This window comes from Apus apus, chromosome 9 (assembly GCF_020740795.1).
Source record: "Apus apus isolate bApuApu2 chromosome 9, bApuApu2.pri.cur, whole genome shotgun sequence".
Taxonomy (NCBI): Eukaryota; Metazoa; Chordata; class Aves; order Apodiformes; family Apodidae; genus Apus; species Apus apus.
This window is the reverse complement of record NC_067290.1, coordinates 7,278,756-7,303,870: the sequence shown is the minus strand read 5'-3', so window position 1 is coordinate 7,303,870 and position 25,115 is coordinate 7,278,756. Positions and strand designations below refer to the sequence as shown.

Genomic DNA, 25,115 nt, shown 5'->3' with positions numbered 1-25,115 from the left:
GGAATTTTTAGACATAAAAACCAACATAGAGACTATGAGTGAGAAACAGAGTAAAGCCCCTGGCCACGGAGACATTATGACATCAATCTAGTTGAAAAGTTCCAAGCACATCTCCATGCTATATCTGACTGAGCTGCCAGCCCTCTCTTCCCCAGGAAATGTCTCAGCAGACCTTGCAGGTTCTTCTCTGCTGCGTAAATACCAAGGAAATTGGAGCCCATGGTGTCCCTTCTGGGAGCAGGGAGGTAAAGGAATACAGACCCCTTCAGCTTCCCGAGCTAGGGGGGGGCTTCCCCTCAAGGCTCACACAGTCTCTTACATCAACGTGGGCAATAAGACTTTGAAACATCCAGGCACAAGCCTGGCCTCTGAGCAGGTAACACACCCAGAGGAATAAACTGCAACTGAGATGGCCAGGCCTGCAATGAGCACTAGGAACACAAAACAAACCCCCTCAATCAGAATAATCACTATCAAAAACTAGAGAGCAACAAGCCACTTTCTGCTCAGCCAGTGGAGCAACAGGACGTGGTTTCTGGGAGGAAGCAGGGCTTTGGAGGCTGAAGCAGCTCATCTGGCTCTCACCTGTTGTGCTGCACAGGGCAAATATATTCTCCTGGGGAGAAGAATCCCAGAGTTTCCCTTTTACGTTGGAAACATTTGCTCTTCTTTTAATTTCCAAACTTCTCTTTCGTTTGTCTACAAGTTGTTGCAGGCTTTTATTGGAGCATGGGACTGGTGGGAAACTCTTCATAAGCCTTGGCTGAGCACTGCTGAGGATCTGCTGATTGCAAGCTGCAGGAACTGGGCTGGAGCTTCCTAAATTGAGAGCAACCATGTATCTGGGAAAGCCATTTTTTCTGGAGCTTTCCAACTCAGTAATCCCATTTGCCTTCCTTTGCTTCAGCCCACTGCCAGCATGTCGAGAGAGCTCGCCTTTTCTCATGGTGGGGCACGTTTTCTTCCTCCCCACTGCTCTATCCCAGGGGATTCTTCCTGGCCTCTGCTTTGCTTTGCTCCCTACAGCCACGTTCTCCATCTCACGGTCTGTCACCCAGTCATGGTCTCTTCGTACAGGCCCCTCTTTTCTTACAGAAAGGTGACAAGCCTGGGGCTGCAGTGACATGGGTTCAAACCCTCGAACGCCTCTCCTGACCACCTTCTCCAGTGGAGTTTGTAGAGGCTCCTCCTGTGGACACTGTTCCTTCTGAGTCTCCCCCAAAAAGTGACACTTAGCACAGCACACGTGAGGATGGTTAGCACAGCTCTGCGTTTCCAAACCGTATTTCACCTTCTGCAAAGAGGTGTTTTCTCTGCAGCACACCACTGGGGCCTTGGGGCTGGCTTTCCCTCCTGAAGGTGTGTTTAGGTCACCCAGAGGTGTGCCGTTCCTGGTGACCTGGCAACTCACAGGGCAGTCTCCATGCTGCTCCCTCACTGCCGTGCAAGGGTGCTGAGACCCACCTGAGGAGCTGCAAACCCCCCTGCCATGGCAGCATGGCCAGTGTGCATTCTTCTCACCCAGGACAACATCCTGGCACAGGCCAGGGGAGGTCTGGGATGAGTTATCTACCATGTGAGGGGGGAGCCTGGCACTGGAAACAAGTGTGTGCAGCTCAGCTAAGGTGTTAGGGAGCTTCAGGAAACCTTGTTCTTCCCACAGCTTCAGGTACTGACCACTCAGCTGAGCTGGCAGTGCCTCCAGACCTTCCTTCAGCAGCTGGAAACTGGTTTTCACATCCGACATCTCCTCATCTTTCTGGGGACACAGCAAGCAGAGCAGAAGCAGTAAGCAACACATGAGAAGGTGCAATCATAGTATTAAAACAAGAAACTTCAAGGTACTTGTGATGGTTTAAGTGGCCCCTGCAGGTTACTGACACCTGTAAGAAGAACTAGAGAAAGCGTGTTTAGGACCTTTAAAAAATCAGGAGGGTCAAAACAGGGAGGGGTCAGCATTCCCGCCCACTTCCTGCCATACTCTCTATATAAACGCCAGCAGAAGGGCAAGCTTGGCCCCTCTTCTTGCTGCTGCTCAGCATCTCTGCAACTCACCACGTGCTCTCCAGAATCCAACTCCATCAGGTGCTGTGAGGAGCCATGAACCCCCCTCCTCAGGCAGCCTGGCCACAAGGGACTCTCACCCACTTACTCCTGCGATCAGCAAGGTTGCTTTTGTATATATTTATCAGTTTATGGATCTGTTCTTTTTCCCACCTGTTACTCCCTTGCTACAATCAATTTGTTCCAGTTTCAATTTCCAATCCTTAGGTCTCTCTTCCTTATTCCCCTTTTACCTTCCCATGGGAGGATGGAGGGGGGAGTAACAGGGAGCAGTTCTGGTTTGTGCTTCACCCTGACTGTTAAACCAGGACAGTACTACTGTTTGTCAGCTTAGACAAACAAGTTGGGTATTGACCCAAAGATCAGCAATCTGCATCTCCCTGTGTAACACATTCTCAAACTGTCCCACCAAAGGAAGAGGTGTGGGATTGGGGCAAACCCCTAACCCAGCTGTGATGCCCCCTCTCCCAGGAGTGCTGCCTTCTGTGCTGGTGGGACACGTCCTTGCTGAAAGTAATTGCACCTAAGTCTCTAGAGAAACCAGACCTGCCCAGGAAGTCTCTGACGCTTCATTCTTTTATCTCTGACACCTGCTTGTTCTTTTTTGACTTTTTTCCTCTCCCTGGGAAACCCTCCAGATGGAGGGACAAGGCACTGCAGTTCTAGGTGCTCCCCTGGCAGGCATGCCCTGCATCACCTCCTCTAGCCAAGGCAGGTGCTCCCCTGTGGCATGCCATGACAGGGCACTGCTGGGCTCCTTGCTCCCTGACTAGGGTTCAGAGCTTACAGCACTGTGAGCCACAGCTTGGGTAAGCACCAATCAGCATCTGTCCCAGAATTAACATGTTAATATGTCTTTCCCCCATCATTATAATAGGAGCAATCTACTTGATAATCCCACATTTGAAGGCAATTTAATATCCAGTTAACATTTTGAAGAAGGCAGAGAAATTCAGAACGAAGATTCAGAATAAAAGATTAATTTCCATGCTTACAGCTGCGAGTCTCCTCTCCATCTCCAGCAGTGCCTGCTCCATTTGGCTTTTATCTGTCAGAGCTTCCAGCACGGAGCCACAGTGACTTTGAAGAGCATCTTGCACTAAACAGGGAAAATCAATAAAAAACACATTTGGTCTTTCATTTGTAAATGTGGATAAAGTATTATCAATATCATTGGTACTTGCTCCGTGGCTTGGCACGGAACACTCAGCTGTGCAGCCATGGTGATTCCCCTGCTGAGATCCTCCAGAGCCCCACGTGATCAACAATAGGGTAGATCTTTAATGCAAGGCACTTGAAATTTATCAGATGCTGCATATAGGGCAGGCCTCATTTACTGTGCTCTATTAATATGGCAGCTGGAGATGAAAGACCCTGAGAAGCTGCAAAGCTGGGTTGCTGAGACAGTTGTCAGCCAACTTCACAACTGCATGGCCAAGGGAGGGGGACCCCAGTACATGTGACCCACCCCAGCATAACTGACCCTCTTCTGCAACCAGCTGATGGTAACTGGGAGCTGGAACGGGTGATGAGAAGGGTAACACTGCTGGTAGTGGGAAGGAAATTCAAGAGGTTCATGGCCGAGAAGTTTAACCAGAGACTATGAGACAGAAATGCACAGGAGTCTGGTAACCAAAGGAAAGCTGCCTGAAGGGATAACAGGAAATGATGAAGGAGTGTGCAAATAATTGGGATTTCCAGTTGCTGGGCACAGGGAGAGGTGGGGCCAGAAACCATCTGAACAAGGCAGCTGAGCCCAGCACTTGGGCAGCTGCAGCTGGAAAGCAGTGGGGGCCCTGAGGGGGCACAGACAGCCTGGGAGGGTTTTAAATTGAAGCAAGATGGCCTTGGCTTCAGTCAGTCTTGTTGAAAAACTGATAAAAATTAGGAAATGTTACGATAAGATTGGACCATAATGTAACTCCCCCTTGCAGCTGCAATTATTCTTACAGGAACCACTGCTGTGTCTAAAATGCTGCAGCCTGGGAATGCAGTGTGCAGCCTACGTGGAGATGAAAAATCCTTAGCAATCTTAAGGAAGTCTTCCTTTAAAATCGTAAATCAGGGTGGAGAGAAAGAGCTGTTAGCTAAACATGTCTGATCTTTCCAGTGAGCGGCGCAGGAAGGTGTGTACAGATGTTGCAGCTGGAGTGGAACAAAACAGGATGCAAAGGACTCCTGCTAAAACAAAGCCTTGCCAAGCCAAGGGGCCGGGATAACTGAAACTCTGGAGCCCTGGACTAGTGCTGTGTGCCTCAGAAAAATCAGAGTAAAGCCCACGTTCCAACAAAGAGCTCTGCAATTAATTAATCCTCTTTTGCTACAGATCCCATGCCTTTGACTGACTCTGGTGTTGGTGGAGCTGAAAGCCTGGCTGAAGCTGTTCCTGCACGTGGAGTATTTATCTCTGCTGGTCGGGGCAGCAGCTCTCTCCCCAGAGCCCTGTGCTCATGGACTGCAGAACACTCAGGATCTCTCCCCTTTCCTGCCCAGATATTTTCATTAAGCTTGCAGAGACTTCATTGTCTCAATGAGCTGTGCCCTGCCTTCAAACTTGAGATGGAATTGGTCAAAGAGGTAAAAACTATTAGGCAGCGACAGGCAGAAAGTGATTGTACAAAAAACTCCACCAAAACAACAAAAGCCCAGAGACATTAAAAAAAAAAAAAAAAAAGTACAGTTGAAAAGGAAGAAAGGACAGAGATCCAAGCAATTATGGGCTTACTCGTTTGTTCTCATATTGTGCAAGGTTTTAGAACAGACCTTAAGGGAAAATGTCCTCAAAGACGTGGAGAGAAATGGAATAAAATGGAACAAGATTTTATGAAAGGTGGATTGTGCCTGACTAATGTAACATGTGAGGGGAAGATATGTGACTTCTGTCCTGGTTTAACAGTCAGGGCAAACCACAAACCAGAGGGCAGAATTGCTCCCTATTACTCCCCCTCCACCCTCCCATGGGAAGGTAAAAGGGGAATAAGGAAGAAAGATCTAAGGATTGGAAATTTAAACTGGAACAAATTGACTGCAGCACAGAAAAGGGAGTAACAGGTGGGGAAAATAACAGATCTATAAACTGATAAATATATACAAAAAGTGATCCTGCTGATGGCAGGAGTAGGTGGGTGAGAGTCCCTTGTGGCCAGGCTGCCTGAGGAGGGGGGTTCATGGCTCCTCACAGCACCTGATGGAGTTGGATTCTGGAGAGCACGTGGCGAGTTGTAGAAGCTCCAAGCAGCAGCAGCAGGAAGCAAGAAGGCACAGGAAGAAAAGGGGCTGAGCTTATTCTCCTGTTTTTTACAGGGTATGGCAGGAAGTGGGAGGGAATTCTGACTTTCCCGGGTCCTTCGTGGTCCTAAAGACCCTTTCTCTCGTTCCTCTTATAGGTGTCAGCAACCTGCAGGGGCCACTTAAACCACAACATCTTAGAGGCAACACAGTGTCCTTTCTGTAGATTCAAACAAAGCTCTTCAGTGGAAAATGTCCTGTCATATGAAAAAAGCTGAGAAAAATGAAGCAGATATGCCTTAATTAAAGGGAAAATACAGCCTTTGAGAGGAATGGCATGAGGGGACAAGATGGCTTTGGGGGGTGCACCTCAAGACCTGCTTAAAATCTGCCACAGTCACCTGAGTGCAAAAGGCAGCAGGCATTTAGCTCATTAGCAGGTGACACAAAGATGCAATTAGCAGCAGGGGCTACAGGTGAGATCGGGCAGTGCAGGGTGTGCAGGTGCTGGCTCATGGGAGCTGCTCTGCACCCTGGGGTGGCTGGAAGCCTGTGCACAGTCCCAGCTGTCTGTGTGTAAATTAAAATACAGATTGAACTGGGACACGTGCAGAGAAAAGCTACAAGACCATTAAGCGCTTAGGTGATAATCTCTTATGAAAGGAGATTGAAAGTGTTTGGCTTAAGCAGCCACGCAAAGCAGAGGTGTCTGGTGGCACAGGGCTGGAGGTGCTGCTGGATGGAAGGGAACTCACTGGGAGCTGCCTCCTGGCAGCTGGGAGCCCCGTGCCAGGCTGCATGTTTATCTTTGTTTGCCTTCCTCTGAAGTAACCGAGCTTGGGCGCAGCACGTGCTGCTGCCGTTGGGAGAGGCAGCCCTGCAGTTGCCTTGTCCATGTATCTTCCTCACATGCATCGAGTTAAACCACCTCCCAGGTCTAGGCTCGGGGGGGATGTCTCCATTTTTTTCAGGATACCCAGCACCACAGGGCTTTGCTTTGTTCTCCGTAGGAGCGTGGCTGATTTCTGAGGATTATCTGCACAGATTTCAGCTAATAAGCTCTCTGCAGTTGCAGGCAATTTGGTTGTCCCTGCTCTCTCACTGCAGTTTTTAAGCTCTTAGTCTTTTGCTCTGACAGATTGAGACTTTTTACAAATCACCAGGGAAAGCTGTGGCTCACAGAATGGGTTTGTAACAGTGGAGTGAATGTTTGAGTGGGCCTTCTAGACTTTGCATCTCCCTGGTTGGACCTAAGGGCTACCTGCAATCCAAGAGCAGGTGTGGGGAGCCTGCCAGCCCCCTCCTGGCCTGCAAGCCTGGAAAAAGGAAAGCAGCAGTGACTGAAGGATGAAACTGCTCACATCCCTTCATCACCTTCCATCTCTACAGAGTGAGGATATAGGAAAGCCAGCACCAGCAAGCTCAGCTTGCTGTTCTTCCCCATGCGCTTCATTTTAGTTCGGCATTATTTTTGAAACTTTTTGATTTCCCTACTCTGTTTTTCTACAACATGGTATCCTCAGTCTAAAATTAGCACTGCATCCCCTGGGCTTGTGATCTGCACATAGGTTTGACTCAGCACAGCATGCTGCAGGCAAACAACCAACAGCCTGGCATTTGAGTACGTTGCCTTTGTACGCGTAGGAGTACTCTGCAGAAAAAAGCCCCTTGGTACAGAGGAGGGGCACTCTCCTTCCCTCTCTGGCTTCCATGCCAGAGGAGTGTTCAGACTTGTTGAACCCTATTCAAACAAGATTAAAATGAGTGCTAATCTAGACTCAAACAGGAAGGCATTGAGATGGCCCAACTAGATCAGATCAAGGACCCTGTTGGTAAAGTCTCTTATCTTTTAAAATTATCAAGAACAGCTCCTTCACAGAAAGTTTTCCTCAAATAAACCCCACAGCAGATCATTATTTAATAACTTGATCACAGAGGAAGAATCTTCACCTGGTTCATGGGTGGCTTATGCACAGACTTGTGCTGTTCTTCAGGTATTTTACTCGGAACAAAGCAGATTTTTAAAACCTGGAACATTGCTGTGTTTTGATTTGCTGTACCATTGTCTTTGGATGCTACTGTTTTACATTAATAACGTGTGGAATGTGAAATCTGGCATGAGCTGGAAGGCTGTAGGACTTGGGGGTGGGACTGCCACCCTGTGCTGCAGAGGGTTTCCCACAAATCAGCCTGCACTGGGTGTGGCTGCATTCCCAACAGCTGAAAAGTACAGTCTGAGCAGCCAAGGGAGGGAACTTCAGCCTCCTAGCCAAGGAATATTAAATAGCAACTGCTTCTGATGCCTATCTGTCATCATCTGTGCAACTCATCCAGAGATTGGCATTGGCAGTGCAGAGGCTTTAAATAACACTTTGGAGGGAGGTTGGTTCCCCCACGCCTGGGTTCACTAGGGGGAATTAGAAGGTGGTATAAACCTGGTGAGACAGGAGCAGGGAAGACAGTGATGGAGCTCAGCAGAGCAGTGTGTTTTGTCCCTGGGCAGTGCCTGAGCTGTGCCCATGGGTGAGACATTTGGGCTGTCATGGCTGCATCCTGCTTGGACAGACCCAGAAGACACCTGCATCAGGGGACTGGGGGCTGAGCTGCAGCAGATCTCAGCAGAGAGTGCACAGAGCTCTCCAGTGTGATGTTGGGGGGTCTCAGTATTCACCCTGACAACCAAACAACCTCTCACCACCCATGCCAAGTTTTTCTGGAATCTGGTTAAGTTCCTCATCACAACAACTCTCATTGCCAGTCACCACATGGTCAGTGAGCAGCTGCACAGGAAAGGCATATTTCCTTTATCAGATTTAAACCACCTGACTTTTCAATCTCTACAAACACACAACATAAGAGGATGGCTTGGGTGTCCCAGCCCAGACCATCCTGTTCACAGTAAACAAGCTCACATCACACCATTACAGACACTGCAAATTCCACCAGAAAGAAACCTTGCCAGCAACTACTGGGCCTCAGGAGTCTCAAAGCAAGGTACGTTTGAAGACTGCCCACCAGGCACTGGATTTCATCAGAGAATTGCATCAGCTCATACCTCTCCAAGGGACACACTGCATGATATTTTGTCACCTTTGCTGGCAGGAGGGTCACAGTATTGCCTGTGGCATCCTGGCTGGGAATGTGCTTCTCATTTGCAGTGAAGTCAAGGTGGTGCTGAGGATATGGCAGTTGTCACAGCTGGAACTGCCAGATACCAGCAAAGCAAAGCAGTTCAGAGAGGGCTGAGCTGTGACAGCTGGGATTTGCAGTAAGAAAATAGGAAGTTTTGATAGAACTGGGGGTATATAAATGAAAATGAGAAACAAACAAACAAACATAAATTAATTACAGGAGCTGAAACTGGAAGGAAAGAGGAAATGATAGGTGGGCAAGTCAACCAGAGAAGCTCTGGTGGAAGCACTGAGGCCACAGGGTCTGCTGGGCTCCTTCCACCCCTGTGCACAGCCAGGTGTGCAAGGCACAGAGCAGCTGGGCCTCTGTGGAAGCTGCTCAGGCACATGTTACCTCATCTCCAGTGCCAGACACAGCTCTATCTACTGTGTGCAAGCACATATGGACAGACACTCAAAAGAGAACATTTTCTTAATCTTGCTGCACAGAGCATGCCAGCCCAGCAGCATTTTGTAACACTTTAGAAATATATTTTGAAAAATATTTTCTGTTTTGTTCTCACCCAGTGACTCTGCAGTCTGTGCCAAATGTGCTTGTAGCCCCCTGCTGCACATGAGGCCTGTGATTCTCCTTATATGCTTTTAATGAAGGCAAACCTGATTGCAAGTTCCACCTTCCTTTGCTTCTCAGATCTGTTTGAAACTCCTGGTGTATGACTTCTCTCTTTGAAGAGAGGCTCTCCATGTCCAGCATTCCTCTCCTACATGTGAAACCCTCCCCTGTCAATGATTTATCATGTCTCTCCCTTGTCACCCACATCCCAGGGTGCTGTATCAGCAGCCACTGGCATTCAGTCTTTATCAGCTCTGAATTTAGCTTCTATATCACCTGAGTTAAGGAATTTCATACCAATTTTTCAGCAAAATTGTCTCAGTTGGGATCTTTTCAAGGCAATAGTGGAAGTATTTATTTAGTGGGAACTTAATTATCCATCACTGTGGTACCAGTCAAATACCAGTGTTTATCAGCTATTAACCAGTGACAGATGAACCTCCCAGAAATATAAAAAGAACATCACTGTGAAGTGTGTGATGATTTTCATTATATATTCAACATCCTGCAGCATGATACATTACAGAAAGTGCCAATTTTTCTTTTCAATTGCTTCAAAAATCTAGCAGCAGGCACCTCTGGGAGGTTTCTCATTTAATTCAAGGCACATTTATTTAAAATGTGTACAGAGAAGAAACAAGACAGCTGAGCAAATGGTACAGAATGAAGAGGGGGATCTGTGAACAATAGATTTGATTTTCAGTGCCATGACAACAATTTCTGTGCAAGAGGTGTATGAAATTAGGCAAAGTCTTGCTGCAGAGTGGACGAGTCGAGGCACTCAAGTAATCAAGAGATGGACAAATGCAGAATGGGAAGCTTGTTCTGCTGGCCAAAGCAGACAGATTCTTGCTTGTGTTAAGGTCCCACCAACAGCACTTGCCAAGCACAGCAAGGGAGTGTTCTTAGTATAACAAGATGGATATGTACAGGCTACCACGGCCTCACAAAGAATGCACCAGACTCCCCTCTTTTTTCCTGTGTTGACTTAAAGGGTTCCTGTCAAAGCTGTGCTTTGTGGGAGCCTCATTTTACTGCACAGTAAATATTATGGTGCTTTTGTGAATGCCTGCTGCCTTGAACTCACTTCACATTTCTTGCAGGTAGTAAAGCTGGCCTCCTGTTCTTGCACAGAGCAGATTCCTGACAGGGTGTTGATAAAAATAATGCCAGCATTAAAAGTTAATGCATTCTTAAAGGCTCAGATCTAAGCCAAATTAGAAACAATTTCTCTGAAGCACTTTCCCTCAGTGAACACTGCTGTGACTAGCCCTTCAAAAGTATTTTACATTATTGGCTTTTTTGGGAGGTCACCTTTTTTATCATGACAATGGTGTGCTTCACTAATGTGCTTCTTACTTATACAATCACAGAATGGTTTGGGTTGGAAGGGACCTTAAAGATCATGTAGTTTCAACCCCCCCTGCATGGGCAGGGACACCTCCCACTAGACCAGGTTGCTCAAAGCCCCATCCAACTTCCAGGGATGGGGCATGTTGAAGTTCCTCAGGGTCGTTGAAACACAGCCAGTGAACATGCTGGAGTGACCCAAGGCATACATTTCAGTAAGGAAACAACTCCTGGACAACCCTAAGCTGTATTGCTAGATACTGCACTGTCACACCAATCTAGTACTTTAAGAAATAAGCTGTACTAGTTTTGCTCATATTTAATAATACATTCACTTCAAGCACAGAGGAAAGATGGAAGACTTCAAACTAATGCGTGAAAACCTGACAAAGCCCTAAAAACTGAATCTGGATGCTCAGGATATAAATATCTGAGTTATTTTTACTATGTATTCCATTAGTGCTCCAGATGGTCATACCCCAGGCAGAACACAAAACCATGGAGGTGCAATTATCTGTGGTGTCTAACTACATAACACCAAAGTTCTTTGACACAGCTCAAGAGAGCAGAGAAGAGGAGAATGTAACAGAGAATGGGAAAACAGGCCAGTCCATACCATGGGTGAGTCCATACCATGAGTTCTTCTCCCTGAGGCAGAGCAGCTGTGAGTGGCATGAGGTGCCTGGCTCACCCAGCTCCAAGACATCACACTGACATTCAGCAGTTTGACTGTGCCCTCTGCTGTTAACAGAAATACTGAGAGGACTCACGTGTCTTGGAAATGGTTTCCAGGTGAACCAAAATGGATTTGTTTCTTGACTCAAACATTTCTCCAAACTTGTCCAAGCATGCTTGCAGCTGCAAAAACAAAGGTAAATGAGAAAATTAATACATTGCCCTTTCTTTGTTTGCCAAAAACACAGACCCAGAAGCCCCAGAATGCCTGTGATGGAATGGAATGGAACAGCCTGAAAATGGTTATTTATCTGTTGCTTGAAACAGTTTGTCCAGCTGTTGGCTGCAACCCCAAAGGAGATCTGGGGTGGCTCAAAAGGCTCACAAAAATGTTGCAGAAGTCTTTATCAGATAATGAAATTGAGACACAAATCTGTAAAAAAAAAAAGCCTTAAAAATATCAAATTAAGTGTTGGGGGAGAGACCTTCACTTTCAGACAGCAAGACCACATTCCCTTATTCCCAAGAGGAGACTACTATCTTCCAGAAGGAAAAAAAGAACTGGTATTTGCAGACTGTCATTACAGCCTGTTCTTGCTCCTGAGATCCAGAGAAATTCCACTGCTGATTCTGAGGCAAGGCCCTAAAGACCTTGGACCTAAGGACAGGCTACAAAGACAATGGTATGTGCCCAAAAATAGACAACTGTTAGTTTAAAGTATTTGAGTGCTCAGAACAATCAGTGTAATAGTTCAGATATCAGCACAGTCAATGAGAGAAGACAATTGTTCTGTAGCATTTCTAAGTTCTCATTATTCTGCAGCCTGAATTGGAATTAACTTACCCCTTGAAGCTGGTCTTTGATACTGGACATAAAGGTGCTTAACACCTCACTAAAATGAAACAAAACCAAGTACAAAACAGACATGTAAGTTACTGAAATAGACAGAAATTGAAAAGATCACAGGAAACATGAGACATGAAACACTGGGAGGAATGGGCTAGTGCACAGGGTAAGCACAGAAGGGTGCAGGACCCTTTGGAGTCATTTTACAGAAGCGTGGGGCCTGCTAGGGAAAGTAAGAAAAAAAATCTATACACATGAACAGAGATAGCATATCCATGGAATTGTGGTGGGTTTTAACTTCCCCATATTTTGGCCAAGCATTTGTGCCTCTCTCAGAAGTTTTCCTTGGCATCCACACAACTGCCTGTTAGCTGCTGGGCTGTTACCACGGCGCTATCAGCTCCGGAAGGACCCAGCCTTGGCGGAGGTGACGTGCCAGTTGCTGGGATACAGGGATATTGTGTTTGGACTAAAATAACTGTGGGAAAATACGGGGAAAACTTCAGCATCAACAAAGCCCAAGCCAGGAAGAACAAATACTGTAAGTCCTTTCCTCCTGAGATTACGCCCGTGGTTTCTGTTATCCATCCTTTTAAGTGGAGGGAGCTTATCAGGAACCGGGATATGTTCATGATTAACCCATGAAACCAAAATGCAAGGCTGGTTGCTAAGCAAAGGGATAATCTGTTTCCCCTCTGAAGGTTCAGGTCATTTTAAAGCCATCACTGAGTGATCCAAATTGCAACAACCCAAAAGGTGGAGGCCAAGTGGAGTCTAGTTATGGGGATCAGGCACGGCTTCTGAAGTCTTCCTAGCCTTGTGGAAAGGAGGATGCTCCTTGTATTAGTCAAACTTGTGGGGGATACAGATGGATAAATTATCTTTGTAAAGATAATATAGCTACTTCTATAAACAGGCTTCTAGTCTGGGAGGGAGTCTGGAGTGTAGGAAGGAGCACAATTCATTTAAAGCAGAAATAAAGGATAATTAAGAGTTTTGCCTAAACATTTAAAAGTGTTTGTTCATTTCTCATAATTCACTTACAAAAATCCTCCTCTTCTCTAACAGGCACTAGAAAATCAAATTTTGCCTTATCAGAAGTGCCCACTGCAAAAAGGGAAGGATACACAGCCTGATTTGATCAAAGGCTTTTAATAAAAATGTACTTCACTTTGGATGCTACATTACAAAATGTACAGTGCTAAGGATTATTTATAGGGGCACTGGGGAGTTTGCCATCTTTCATTTTTGGGCTTGAAACAGTTAGCTTGTTCCTTAAAGTCCTTCAGGACCAACATTTAATTCCTAACATCTGACAAAGAGCAGATGCAAGTTACATTAGCAAATTACACTTGTCTGTTACCAAAACCAGAAGATACAAAAATCTCATATACAAGTAAAATTCTAGAGATACAGGCAGATTTATAAAGGTGCCATCACTGCATCTTCCACTGCACACACATCTGCTTGGCAGCTTCCTCATTTGGCCTAAACGTGGAGACAGATCTGAGAGTCCCTTTGATAGTCCCAACACTTTTGTGAAATAGTCCCAATTTTGTGAAATGTGGCTTTTCACTGAAAATCAGTACAGAAAAAGCCCTGCTGATTAAAGGACAAAGGTAAATTTGGGTTAGAGTTTGGTGTTCCTTGTGGCTTATGACTGAGTCTGTTACATAAATCACACTGCAAATAAGCCCTGTTCTCTTACCCTGTGACTCTTCCCAATCAGAGATTATTTAAAATCTGAAAAGATACTTTCCTTGGAGAAATATGCATCTGTGTCATGTATGACTTTTCAGAGGGGAAGAAGGAGCTGCAGGGAGTGATCACCACCAGCACAGAAATAACTTCCAGTGGATGCCTACATACCGATCATGTTTGTCCTTTATTTTGTTCTTACACACTTCAAAACTTTCCAAGAAACTTCTCTCTCTTCCTGCACCAAAATGGAGCAAACCTTTTTCTTTTGGATCTTCATCAAATAAAGGTGGTTTTGTCTGGTATTTGGTAAAAATGCTGGGCTCGCTCTGTTGCACAAAAAGAAAGAAAAATGTTGAAGTGTAAAAATAATCAGAGCATCAATTAGAAAAAACCCCATTTGTGTACCAAGTTCTTTTGCAGACAGAGATCACAGTGATTGGATGTGACAGATTAGATTGGACGAGGAGATTAAGAATTTCATGAGAGTATGGCTCACTTAGTGTGCCTCGTTAGATCAGCTCCCTGTGGGACTGAGACCCAGCCCAAATGCCACCAGACTCAGGTTTTTCTTTCATCCTGAGGATTTTCCATTGGTTACAATCATCAGGTGTGCAGATTTTTTTTTCTCCTGTGTGCTCAGCACAGAGATCATAAATGAATGCCAGTGCTCCTGGAATTGTGGAAAAGTTAAAGATGGCAGTAGGATCTCCCTGTGCAGGAATCTAAAGAAAATCTTACTGAATTTCCTGGTGGATGACATAATTTTGCTGCTAACTAGGAACATCACCAGACTGTAGATGAGTTTTTCACATGCTTCAATATACAATTCAGAACAAGACATTTAATATTACTATGAAAGCTGTAAAGACCTTCCTCAATCTACAGACTCTCCAGACACTGTGACCAAAATGAAAATACTTTTTCCTTAAAACATAAGAAAATGCAAATTCCATTAATTTTTCTTCTTTCATCAACAAGAGTGAATTTCCTTTTTTGGTGTTTTGATGAAAAGCTGCTGCAGTTGATGGACAAGATCCTTAGCAAAATGCAGAGGACAACAGATAGGATCTGAAACTGATCAGCCTAGGGCTACCAAGCTGGCTCTTTCTTAATCCTTGCTCTCAGGTGTCTATTTGAATCTGATGCTCTCTGTTAGGGGTGCAGGAATTATTTTAGTGAAGCTGGTAACATCAGAAACCACATGCTGTAGGAGAAAGACTTTGAGCTCAGAAGCTCTTGATCTAAAATCATTCAAGCATCAGTCATCCCCACAACACAGGCAGGTGAGTTTCAGTCAGTGGAGGTTTGCACTGAATACCTCTGTCATTCTTGCAGAAATCTAATGAAGAGAAACACAGTATTTTGCAAGGATGAGTAGATGCAATATCCCACCTTAGCTAGGTCGTCTAAAGACATGAGCTTGAGAAGAATTTAGTATTGGTTTAGTAATTTAAAAAAAATGTGATTAAAGAAAATAATACCTATCTCAATAAAAATTTATCATAATCTGTTATAAATAACTGGGTTTTCAGCCAACCAGCTGCTACTTTATCCAGCCCCACTACATATGCATAAGTGTCAAGAAGACAACTTGACTTCAGCAGTGACCAACATTTGCCAGTGTCACCACCTGCTTTCAGCATTTTCCATGAACTCTGATGGGTGGCTGTGTGCCTGCATGGGGCTGTAAGAGAGAGAGACTCACGTCCTGGGAGTTGTGCTGTCCCAGCTGGGTGCTCAGCTTCAGCGGCGCCGCCTGCAGGTTCTCCGGGCAGAGCTGGGAGCCGAAGAGCGGCTGCGAGTTGCTGAGGCTCGAGTGCTCGGTGGGACCGCTGCCCCGCGTGGAAAACCTAGTAGACCTGAAATGGAGCAGAGCAGGTTGGGAGTGAGGCTTGAGGAATTAAGAAGCCAAACAGAATTGCCTACACGACCTGCTGGAACTGTTCGAGCATGGCTCATCCCGTCATGCTAGTTTTCACTCTCCACTCGGAGGGTATTGCCCCTGTAACTGGGTAAGGGTCAAAACGTCAGGTTTGCCATGCAAAGCCAGCTGGATTATCTTAACCTGCTGCACCCATGCAAGCACAGTGTGGGAGCTTGGCATTCACCTTGCAGGGGTGAAGGTGTTTCTCCAGCTTGTCCTGCAGAGAGAAGACCAAAACCAGGACTGGCCACCTAACTCAGTTCATCCTACCTGCCTTGTCAGTAGTTTAGGGGACACCCTGGTGTTTGCTCCTAGCAAGTACCAGGTCTCTCCCCTTTCACTACTCTGGATAAATAATCTCTGTTGTAAATCAGATGCTGCTCAGCTTATTTGGAAGGCCGTTCCAACAGAGCAAACCTTTCTAACTGATAGTTGACATTTCTTGGGCAGTAATTCTCCCGATGCCTTAAGTCTGACACACCGGAACAACAAATAAATAGGTACCATGTGGCTGGATAAATTGATCCAAGTTGTTAGAAGCATTTCAAACATAATAACATGCTACTCAGAAGCTCTTTTGTTTCCTCTGAGCATTGCCCAAATAAACCTTTTTCTAGCTAGCCTTGACTCTGTGCCATGTTGCTCTGATTCTTCTTGTCTTCAGAGACGTGGCTTCTGCTGCTTTATGGACTGGGGTCCTGGGCCAGTAACAGTTTCCCCCAGACAAGGGTTTGTTTCCCTGCACAGTTGCACTTCTCCCTATGTCAGGGGCTGGCTTTGATTTTTTGCTATCAAAGACAGAGACTTTTTTCATTTCTCACATGATCACTGTTCCCTTGCTCCACATCCACAAGGTCTAACACAGGGCTTACGCTAGGTCCTAAAATAAGGAAAGCTGGGCCAGGTTTATACTCTCAGTTCTTGCTGGGTTTTAGGCTACCAAAATGGAGAGATGTGTTGCTGCCTATGGAGCTTTGACAGACCAAAATGAATGAAAAAGGCTGTTATGCAGGGTTTTCCTTCCATATCAAATCAAATAAGTAAAGGAGAAAGAACAGGAGTCGAACTCACGTGTATAACAAAAGATGATCACCTCAACACTTATTAGCAGTGATGTGTTTGGTTAATCCCCACTTTTGGAAGGAGCCCAAACATCATACACACAACAGGGAAAGGATTTAGTAGCAGTCCTTGAGCTCCTCAGTCTCCCTCTTCATTATATATTGTTGTCAGTGGCAATATCGTGTTCATACTTCTGGCTTCAGAGCTGACTGAGTACACTGAGCCACAGGCAAAACCAGATGAGGAATGGGTTTCTGGGTTCTCAAAAAGCCTGATGAATCTGTCTGAATTCAAAACTTCTCCCTCCATCTGTCTCTGGACCCTGAATCTACTAAGAAAGAAATCTGAATACAGCTTTCACTAGCACAGCTTCTTGTTTCCATCTCAGTCAAGCTTTGTGAAAGAAAAAATCTCTGTATTTTTTTACTTCATCTACAGGCAGCATGTCAGGGAGAGATGTGAGCACACAGGCTGCCACAGCCCCACAGGGGCAGGACTCCTGCTTGCAACATATCACATCTCCTGCACCAGTTTTATAAATCCTCCTGCCTTCTAGCCAAAACAGCTCCCTCTCTGTTTAAGGAAGGTTTGTTTTTTTTTAATCCTTAAGTGCTTTACTGTTCTGTCAAACCCCCTCTGAAAGTGTCTGGTACAACTGGTGAATATAACATCCCATAACCTGCTCATTTTCTCAGTCCCTTCACATCAATTAATGCCTGAAGTATAAGACCCATAAGACCCCTACAATGAGTTTTATGACTGGAATTTTGAGGAATATTGAGCTGAGAGCCCTTTATCAGCCAAGTGACTTTCTAGGCTCTCTCTGCACTTACACCGTGAATAAATGTGGCTGTTGGCTGCTCTGGAGCCTGATTTTTGTGTCTTAAGTCCCCTACCTCAGTGGTTGCTTTAGGAACAACAGCACTTCTGCAAATCAGGCAGGAGATGAAACAGATGTCTCTTTTGAATACACTCATTTTTCTGAACAACCCATTTCTTTCTCCCTTGCTTAACACTGCTGGTAATTAATTTACTAACAAGGCCATCTGGGCAAGACATCAGCCTGGCCACACTTGACCCAGGCCTATCCCTGATGGTGAGATCAGATACTGATCAGATCAAGATCAAGCAAACACAACTCTTGTAACCACCTGACTGTTCCCTTCAGGATGTCTGAGCTGCAGGGATGCATGTTCCATCCTAAATATAAACCCTTCCCTATAAACGGTGAGAAAACATCCTAGATATTTAATTCCATTTAGAGGTCCCTCCTAGGTGCATCCTAGGTGATGCAGTAGTCTGCATCTGGAGAACTTTTAGCTTCCTGCTAACACAAGCCACTCCTGGAGCCCTTCATGCCTTTCTGCCCATAGTGTTCCTATAGTATTGGCACTAGCCTGTGTGTCCAAAGCAAAACCAGCTGTAGCTCTGTAAGACAAGTGACATTTCAAGTTCTTGATGCTAAATCATCCCCTGTGACTGATGGAACAGTTTCTTTTTCCCACCTAACTTTACAGAAGATATTGCAAGATTGGCATTTCCAACCTTTGGTGTAACATGACCGTGATCTAAAAACCATGCAGCCCTCTGCATATCCAAGGAGGCAGTGAGTTCTTTGCAGTCTCATTTTCCCTGTTGTCAGTGGGAGTCACCCCTCCACAGAAGAAGATAGATCTTTGGGGAGCCTCCTGCATTTTCCTAAGTTCCAATTTCCACTTCCAAATATTTTATAGCACAACCATTTGCAGATGTTCACCTTTCATGGAAAGGTCCTGCCTCAGGCGGCTGCCAGATACAACACACCAAGGGAAATGCAGCACGTGATAAATACCCTCTTCTTGTGTTTCCTAGATGTTTCTAGTGGCATTGGCAAGCCAAAAAATTCATAACTATAAATTGCCATAGCCCTTATTGGTCTTTTTTTAAAATCAGTAGTTTTTCCTCTCTTGTTTGCATCCGCTCTTAAGCACCAACACCAAGGTTTAAGAGTAATTTGGAAAAGCAAACTGAGCCTTCTACAAATTGCAAAATAACATTTAACTGTGGTGCTGCTGTCAGTGATTTTGTTTGGTTCTGTCACCCTCGCTGAACCTGGGCCAGCATCCCTCTCCTTTCCGAGCACGGTGGGTGAAGCTCACATACACCTTCCTGACACGTTTCTTCAAAGTGCCTCTTTCCCAAAGAAGAGATCTTTCTGTCCTGGTGGTATTCTTGAGTAGTATTAGCACCATTAAGTTTCTATTCTCCTGATTCCCCTCCAGAAAATCTCCCAGCCCTCTCTGTTCCTCCTCATTTAGTGACCAGGGCTGCATCACAACAAATCCAATTGAAATTCCGGGAGCTGCTGCTCACCTGCTCTTCCTCCTGGCTTCAGTCTGTATCTGTAGGATACAGCTCTGCTATGCTCCTGTTGTCATCACTGTTTGCTGCCTGCCAGTGTGTTTGGCAAACGAGCAAGGATCATTGTTGGCTTTGGGTGCAGAGGAACTTCAGCATCCAGGAGGAGTTTAAATCAGGAGTTTTAGCTGCTATTGCTGCTTCCAGCCAAATGCCATCTCCTCTCTGGGAAGAGCCACAGCATAAAACTACTATTCTGCTATCTGCCCTCTGGAACAGCATGACCTGCTTGCTGCAAATAATTTGTGCCATATCCTAAAAGGAATTTCTACAAACAGATTTTGGCACTGTCCCTAATGCACTAACCGTAACAAAATCCCTCTCGGTTATTCAGATATTATCATTCAAACACTGCCTCCAGTTTCCAGATTTCAGGCTCAAAGCCCTTCTGGTCTTGTTTTAATTCCTCAAGGTCATTTGTACTTCCTATGAGCCACTCTATTTGGCTAGGATTCAATACTGCCCCAACATTCCTCACCCTGGAAACTGTGTTAGCCCTTTGTCCTGAGTCAGCTGCTGGTCGCAGGGGCTCATGGGGCCTTTTCCTGAGGAGGAGACTGGGATTTCCATGGAGCAGCCCTGTTCACTTACACTAAATGTATTCCCAACCATATTAAGAACTAGACATCTGGAGACAGGTATTTTGCTCCCCCAGTCTGAAACCATCTTCCAACCTGCACTTACAGCCCTGATTTCTCATTCCTCCAAAGCTCAGGATTTTTATGGCTGCTCTCCCAGTCTTTGTCCTGGTGGTCTCCTACATTTGCTGCTTATTCTGGGACCTTAGAGTGACTTCAAAATACGTGGCTCTGCTATGTGGAATGGAATTTCTTGGGATAATGGATTGAGTGAGGTTGTTAGATTTGGGAGGTTTTGTCAACAGCAGAAATAAGCCATAGAGAGCAGTGGCCCCATTAAGCCCTAGCTTACAGAAACCCTTTTGAGTGCCTCTTTATTATTTTTATCACATATTGGCCTTACACACTCTCTGGCAGGCTTTCTGCTTCTGATGGCTTTGGAAGTAGGTATATTAGCAGCTTTCAAGCCTTTAGCAACTTACTGCTTTTCTCACGGAACCAGAACATTCTCCTAACTTCAATCTCAAATCATAATATATTGGCTTCTATTTTTCTGGTTTTTATTGTATTTAATTTCCTGAAGGATGCCTTCTCATTTTCAGCAGTCGCCTTTACCACGCCAGTCTGGTACTGATCCCCCTCGTATCTGATCTGATAGCTGGTATGGATTTGTTCTGAGCTTCAACTTGAAGCCTAGATAATCTGCATGCCTCAGGCAAGCATTTAGCCCTTTTGGCCATCCAGTTGAGTTTCTTTTGAACAAGCTTCCTTCTTCCTACGTCAGCGTCCTTTTCAAAATGAAGGAGCAGTGGATTTTTTGGCTTCTGTGGCTCCTGCAGAGATGTCGGCTCCAGTTCACTGCTGTCACTCTCATGTCAGCACTGCCGGAGTGACGCACTGAAGGTGGGTCTTGTGCTCAGCTCAGGGCCAAGGCAAGATGTGTCTATCCCCCGGGAGGCCCCTGCCCGAGGCAGGTGTCGGTGGTGTCTGGAAATGTGCTTCCAGCGTCGCGCGCCGCCGAGGCTGCTCGGGTGGATAAAGGGTTGATGGAAGCCTCGCTGCTGCTGCCGCCGCTGTCCTCACGCTCTCTGCAATCCTGCCTCGCTGCCCTCTGGCTGGGCAGCCAGTGCTGCTCCAACCTGACACTTTCCCTAATCGAGTCTGGCATTTCAGTCCACAAAAACTGTCGTTTGTCGATACACGAGTGTAAGCTTTCTCCACTGTGCAGCTGCCCTTCTCTGCCCGCCACCCCTCCCACCTCCTCAGGTAACTGGCACCCTGATATGCCAGTGTCCACCTAGATAATCTCTCTTCTCCTTTCCTGTCATCTCTATTATGTCAACATTAATACATAAAACCAGCAAAAACATGGACTCTAGTTCCCCCACCCTGTTTCTCAGGCTGCTGGTGGTTACAGAGACACATGACAGGGAACAAATACAACCCAGAGCAATACTGGGCTGGCACAGAGCTGCTGCCGTGAGAGTGTTGTGTCACTGGAGCTCTGCATTTCCCAGGGACCCAGTGGCAGCTGCTTCCAGAAGTAACGCCCTGACTCAAACTTGCAAAGAACTCACAGCGTGACTCATACCCTGCCTAGATTATGTGCTGATGTTACATTTCATTTTTAAAGCTCTCCAAAAGGCAGCATCCTGGGAATCATACAGCATACCCTGCAGTGCTGAGAAAGGCTTCCAGTGACAAATGTGAACTGGGAAAAAGTAATTAACACCTCTCCCTCTCTTTCAAATACATACAAACATGCACATGCTCCCTGAGTAACTTTTTTTTCCCCTTAGATAAAGTTCAGTCTCCTCCTGAGAACCTTCTCCCCCTTCTTAACTCCCCCAAAAATCCAGCTGCATTTTTCAGTAACGTTTTATGCCCTGTTGGGCCCTTTTGAACTCACTTGCAAAAAAGGTGGAATGCTGAGGAGTGGATGTTAAAATCTTGTCTGTATTTTCTTTCTGCATTAATTAAACAAGTTAAAAGGGAAGACTGTGTAGTTGATAGGATGCTTTGGAAGAGGAAGGAATTCAAATTATCCCTTTCCAAACAGGCACCTGTGCTTATTCCACTAATTTATTTTTCTATTACATGACTCCACAGAATGATTTGTATGTATATAAATAAATTACATATTTATATATATAAGATATATATAATATATAATATATAAATACATATTCTCTGTATTTCCCCGGCTCAGCCTCTAACCAGAATGAAAGCCTCAGGTTTTCAAGCTCCTTAGAAGTAACTTCTTGAAAACTGATTTTAAAAAGAAAATAAATCCGCAGGTACCAAGAAGACAATAGAATTATGCTATGCATATTTATAAAGACAAAACCATGACAGATATAAACACATTATCCCCTGCACTGGCTCCCCTTTCACCCCCACACCTGTGCAAAATTCAATCAATTCACATACATATGACAAGTATTTTTATAATGGGCAAGGAAAGTACTATTATGTTTTCATTATCATCCATTGTCGTGGCAACATCAGGCCAAAGAGACAGCATGACTAAAACTGTGAATTTGAACAACAATTAGTTATGCAAGTGGGTTATTTAACAGAGGCTCAGAGGATGAAATTAATCAATTGGCTTCTTGGGAGCCAAACAAGGGATAAATCTTGCTGCCTTATTTAGCTATGTGATGCAAAAGGTGATGCTCAGCTCTAAGAAACTCAGCCTGTCTTACGCATTTGATCTCCAGATGTCTACATCCAAAAAATGTTAACTACTTCACCATATGTCTTAGATGTGGGGAGTTCTAGCTGCTCTTTGACTTCTGCTGAGAAAAAAATTAAGCCACGTGTATAAATGCAGAATATGGAGTAATTTTAGAGTTACATAATCAATAGAGTCATGAATGGTTAAGGCTGGAAGGGATGTTAAAGATCACCAGGTTCCAACCTCCCTGCCAGGAGCAGGGACACCTCCCACCAGCCCAGGCTGCACAAGCCTCATCCAACCTGGCCGTGAACACCTCCAGGGAGGGGGCTTCCACAACCTGTACTGGGAATGTGTAACAACATTGCAAATCAACATTCATTTTATCTGCTCTCTACACAAGGCAAGAGGGAACATTTCAGTTCTCTAATTAGACACAGAGAGGCTACAGGACTTCCCCCAAAAAGCTCTGAATAAGCCAGAGGACAGCTTTCAGCCAGTGCTGGTTTTTAGTTCCTGGGAATGGGGGTTCTGTGCTGCTGCCTGGCAGGCTGGGAGCAATGCAGGCACAAGCAGGACCACAAAGTACGTTAATTAACCGTATTGCAATTAACCAGAGATCCATTCCAGGTGTGTTTCATGCCGTCACTATCAAGCACACCAAGTGTTAAGATTTCAAGACAATTTCCTCCCAGTTTTCCCTCCCAGTCTCCCAGCACAAACTTACCCAGTGGTTATGGGCGTGCTCAACATCTCCTTGATATTCCAGACATTAACATTCATGTTTTTCTTCATAGCTGACACCTTCGCTGGGCCCTCCTGGCCCTCAGCGCCGCCCGGTCGCTGCACCCGGCCTCCCCTACCTCCCCGTGGCCATGCTGCCGGGCTGCCCTGCAGGGAGGAGGGAAAAGGAGACAGACAGATAAGCCCTGCTCGGGGTGAGCATCGCCCGGTGCCCCCCTTGCTGTGGGGAGAGCCCGGGGGGGAGCGCGGCCCTGCCGGCCCAGGCCAGGCCCGACTGACATGGCCGCTCCACACAGGCCCAGGGCACAGCCCGGCCCGCCTGCCCCTCGGGCCTCGCGGGTGGGTCCTGCTCTCACAGGCCAGGGCTGGGGACCTGGGGCCGTGCTGGGCATCCCAGGATCTCACCCTGGGGGTTGGGGATCCCAGGGTCTCACCCTGGGGCTGGGGATCCCAGGGTCTCACCCCGGGGGTTGGGGTTCCGGGGGTCTCACCCCAGGAGTTGGGGATCCCAGGATCTCACCCTGGGGGTTGGGGTTCCTGGGGTCTCACCCCGGGGCTGGGGATCCCAGGACCTCACCCCGGGGGTTGGGGATCCCAGGGTCTCACCCCGGGGGTTGGGGATCCCAGGACCTCACCCCGGGGGTTGGGGATCCCAGGATCTCACCCTGGGGGTTGGGGTTCCCGGGGTCTCACCCCGGGGCTGGGGATCCCAGGATCTCACCCCAGGAGTTGGGGATCCCAGGACCTGACCCCGGGGGTTGGGGTTCCGGGGGTCTCACCCCAGGGCTGGGGATCCCAGGATCTCACCCCGGGGGTTGGGGATCCCAGGATCTGACGGCGGGGCCCGAGTCCCAGCTCTGGGCTCTCCCCAGACCACCCGTGGCAGGCACCCCAGCCCCGCTGCCCCCCGGCAGACCCCCAGACACAACACGGCCACCAGCGAGCAGGGGGAGCACGGGCAGGCTCAGCGCCCCACCAGCCGAGGGGTGCTCCACGGGAGCGCGGCGGCTGCGCCCGTTTGCTCCGGGTAAACACCTCTGGCAGAAGTGCAGAGCGGTTTAATTCCGCCCATTAGATGGACGACAAAAATAACCCATCATCTAAACACTCTCTGGAGAAAGATTCTCAAATATGGGTTTACTGGAATTTTTTCCATGTTCTTCTGTATCCTCCATCTTCAGGAATGGAAAATGGGCACCCTTACTTGACTATTTTTTCCTCCTTTAATTCAAAACAATTTCAATACGGGTTTAAATGTTTGGTTGCTGGTTCTGAAGGTATTTGCTAAGCACTAAACCACTGTAAAAATAAGGTTGATACAAATTCATGGATAGATTAGGGGAACTACTCATATTCCCCTTTATGCTCTTTTAGCTTTAGTATTGAAGGCAGCCTGAAGCTCAGAAGTGTCAAAATAATGGCTTTCTTGATGGTTTCCTAATCAAATCCTGCAGAAATAAAGCTTTAATTAAAATAAATAAATAAATCTGGACTTTTACCCATTAAAACCTTCCTGGAATGACTTTGTGCATGGTTTTTACTTGTCACTACAGTGCTAGGGTTGGTATAAATAGCTTGAATTTATCACATTGGCTTCTTAACTCTCAGCTGCATGATGAGCCTCTAATGAGTTGATTTTCTAGGACCAGAGCAAGGAATTGCAGCCTGGATCATGTTCTGGCTTCAGGGACAGGATAATGGTCGGGCTGTCCAAGATAGTGTGGGCTGGAAGGCAAATCTCCCTCCAGAGAGCCCTGCTGATGGGAACATTAATGTTTATTGTGCTTGTTGAGTAAATAAAAGGCTTGTTCTGCTCCTCAACTGCCTACAGCCCTGTGGTACTGCCCAGTGCATGGTGCTGCTGCCAGGAGCTTTGCTGTGCGTCCAGCTCCTATATGGCCCTGCGTCATAAATGGTGATTTTCCATCACTTTCTTGCTTGTAATTGGCAAGGTGACCCAGAACCCCCTTCAGCAGAGACTCTAGAGCCCTGTGCCCATTTACAGCGCTTCCACTGGCCTTAGGAAGGGACTTGTTGGTGCTTTGCACACCGGTGATAAGGCTCAGCACATTATTTTAGGTTATTACAGAGAGCTATTCCTATTTCTGGTGTGACTGGAGCTTT

The 25,115-nt window shown here is 46.3% G+C and overlaps 1 protein-coding gene across 1 annotated transcript; it reads right to left on the bottom strand.

The window, feature by feature from the left end:
* Positions 1-454: 454 nt before the first annotated feature.
* Positions 455-23,030, bottom strand: IHO1 (interactor of HORMAD1 1). Its single transcript, XM_051627857.1, has 8 exons — positions 22,975-23,030; positions 15,315-15,468; positions 13,778-13,935; positions 11,906-11,954; positions 11,157-11,244; positions 3,060-3,163; positions 1,325-1,759; positions 455-1,291 (listed from the first exon to the last, which is right to left on the bottom strand). Exons 1-8 carry the CDS (start codon positions 23,028-23,030, stop codon positions 455-457), a joined length of 1,881 nt encoding a protein of 626 aa, XP_051483817.1.
* Positions 23,031-25,115: the final 2,085 nt, after the last annotated feature.

Coding starts and splice junctions, on each gene's coding strand:
- IHO1 (XM_051627857.1), bottom strand. CDS start 23,030: ATGAATGTTAATGTCTGGAATATCAAGGAGATGTTGAGCACGCCCATA. Junction 1,760..3,059: donor TGGAGAGGAGACTCGCAGCT/GTAAGCATGGAA, acceptor CTGTGTCCCCAG/AAAGATGAGGAGATGTCGGA. Junction 1,292..1,324: donor CCAGCCCCAAGGCCCCAGTG/GTGTGCTGCAGA, acceptor TCTTTGCAGAAG/GTGAAATACGGTTTGGAAAC.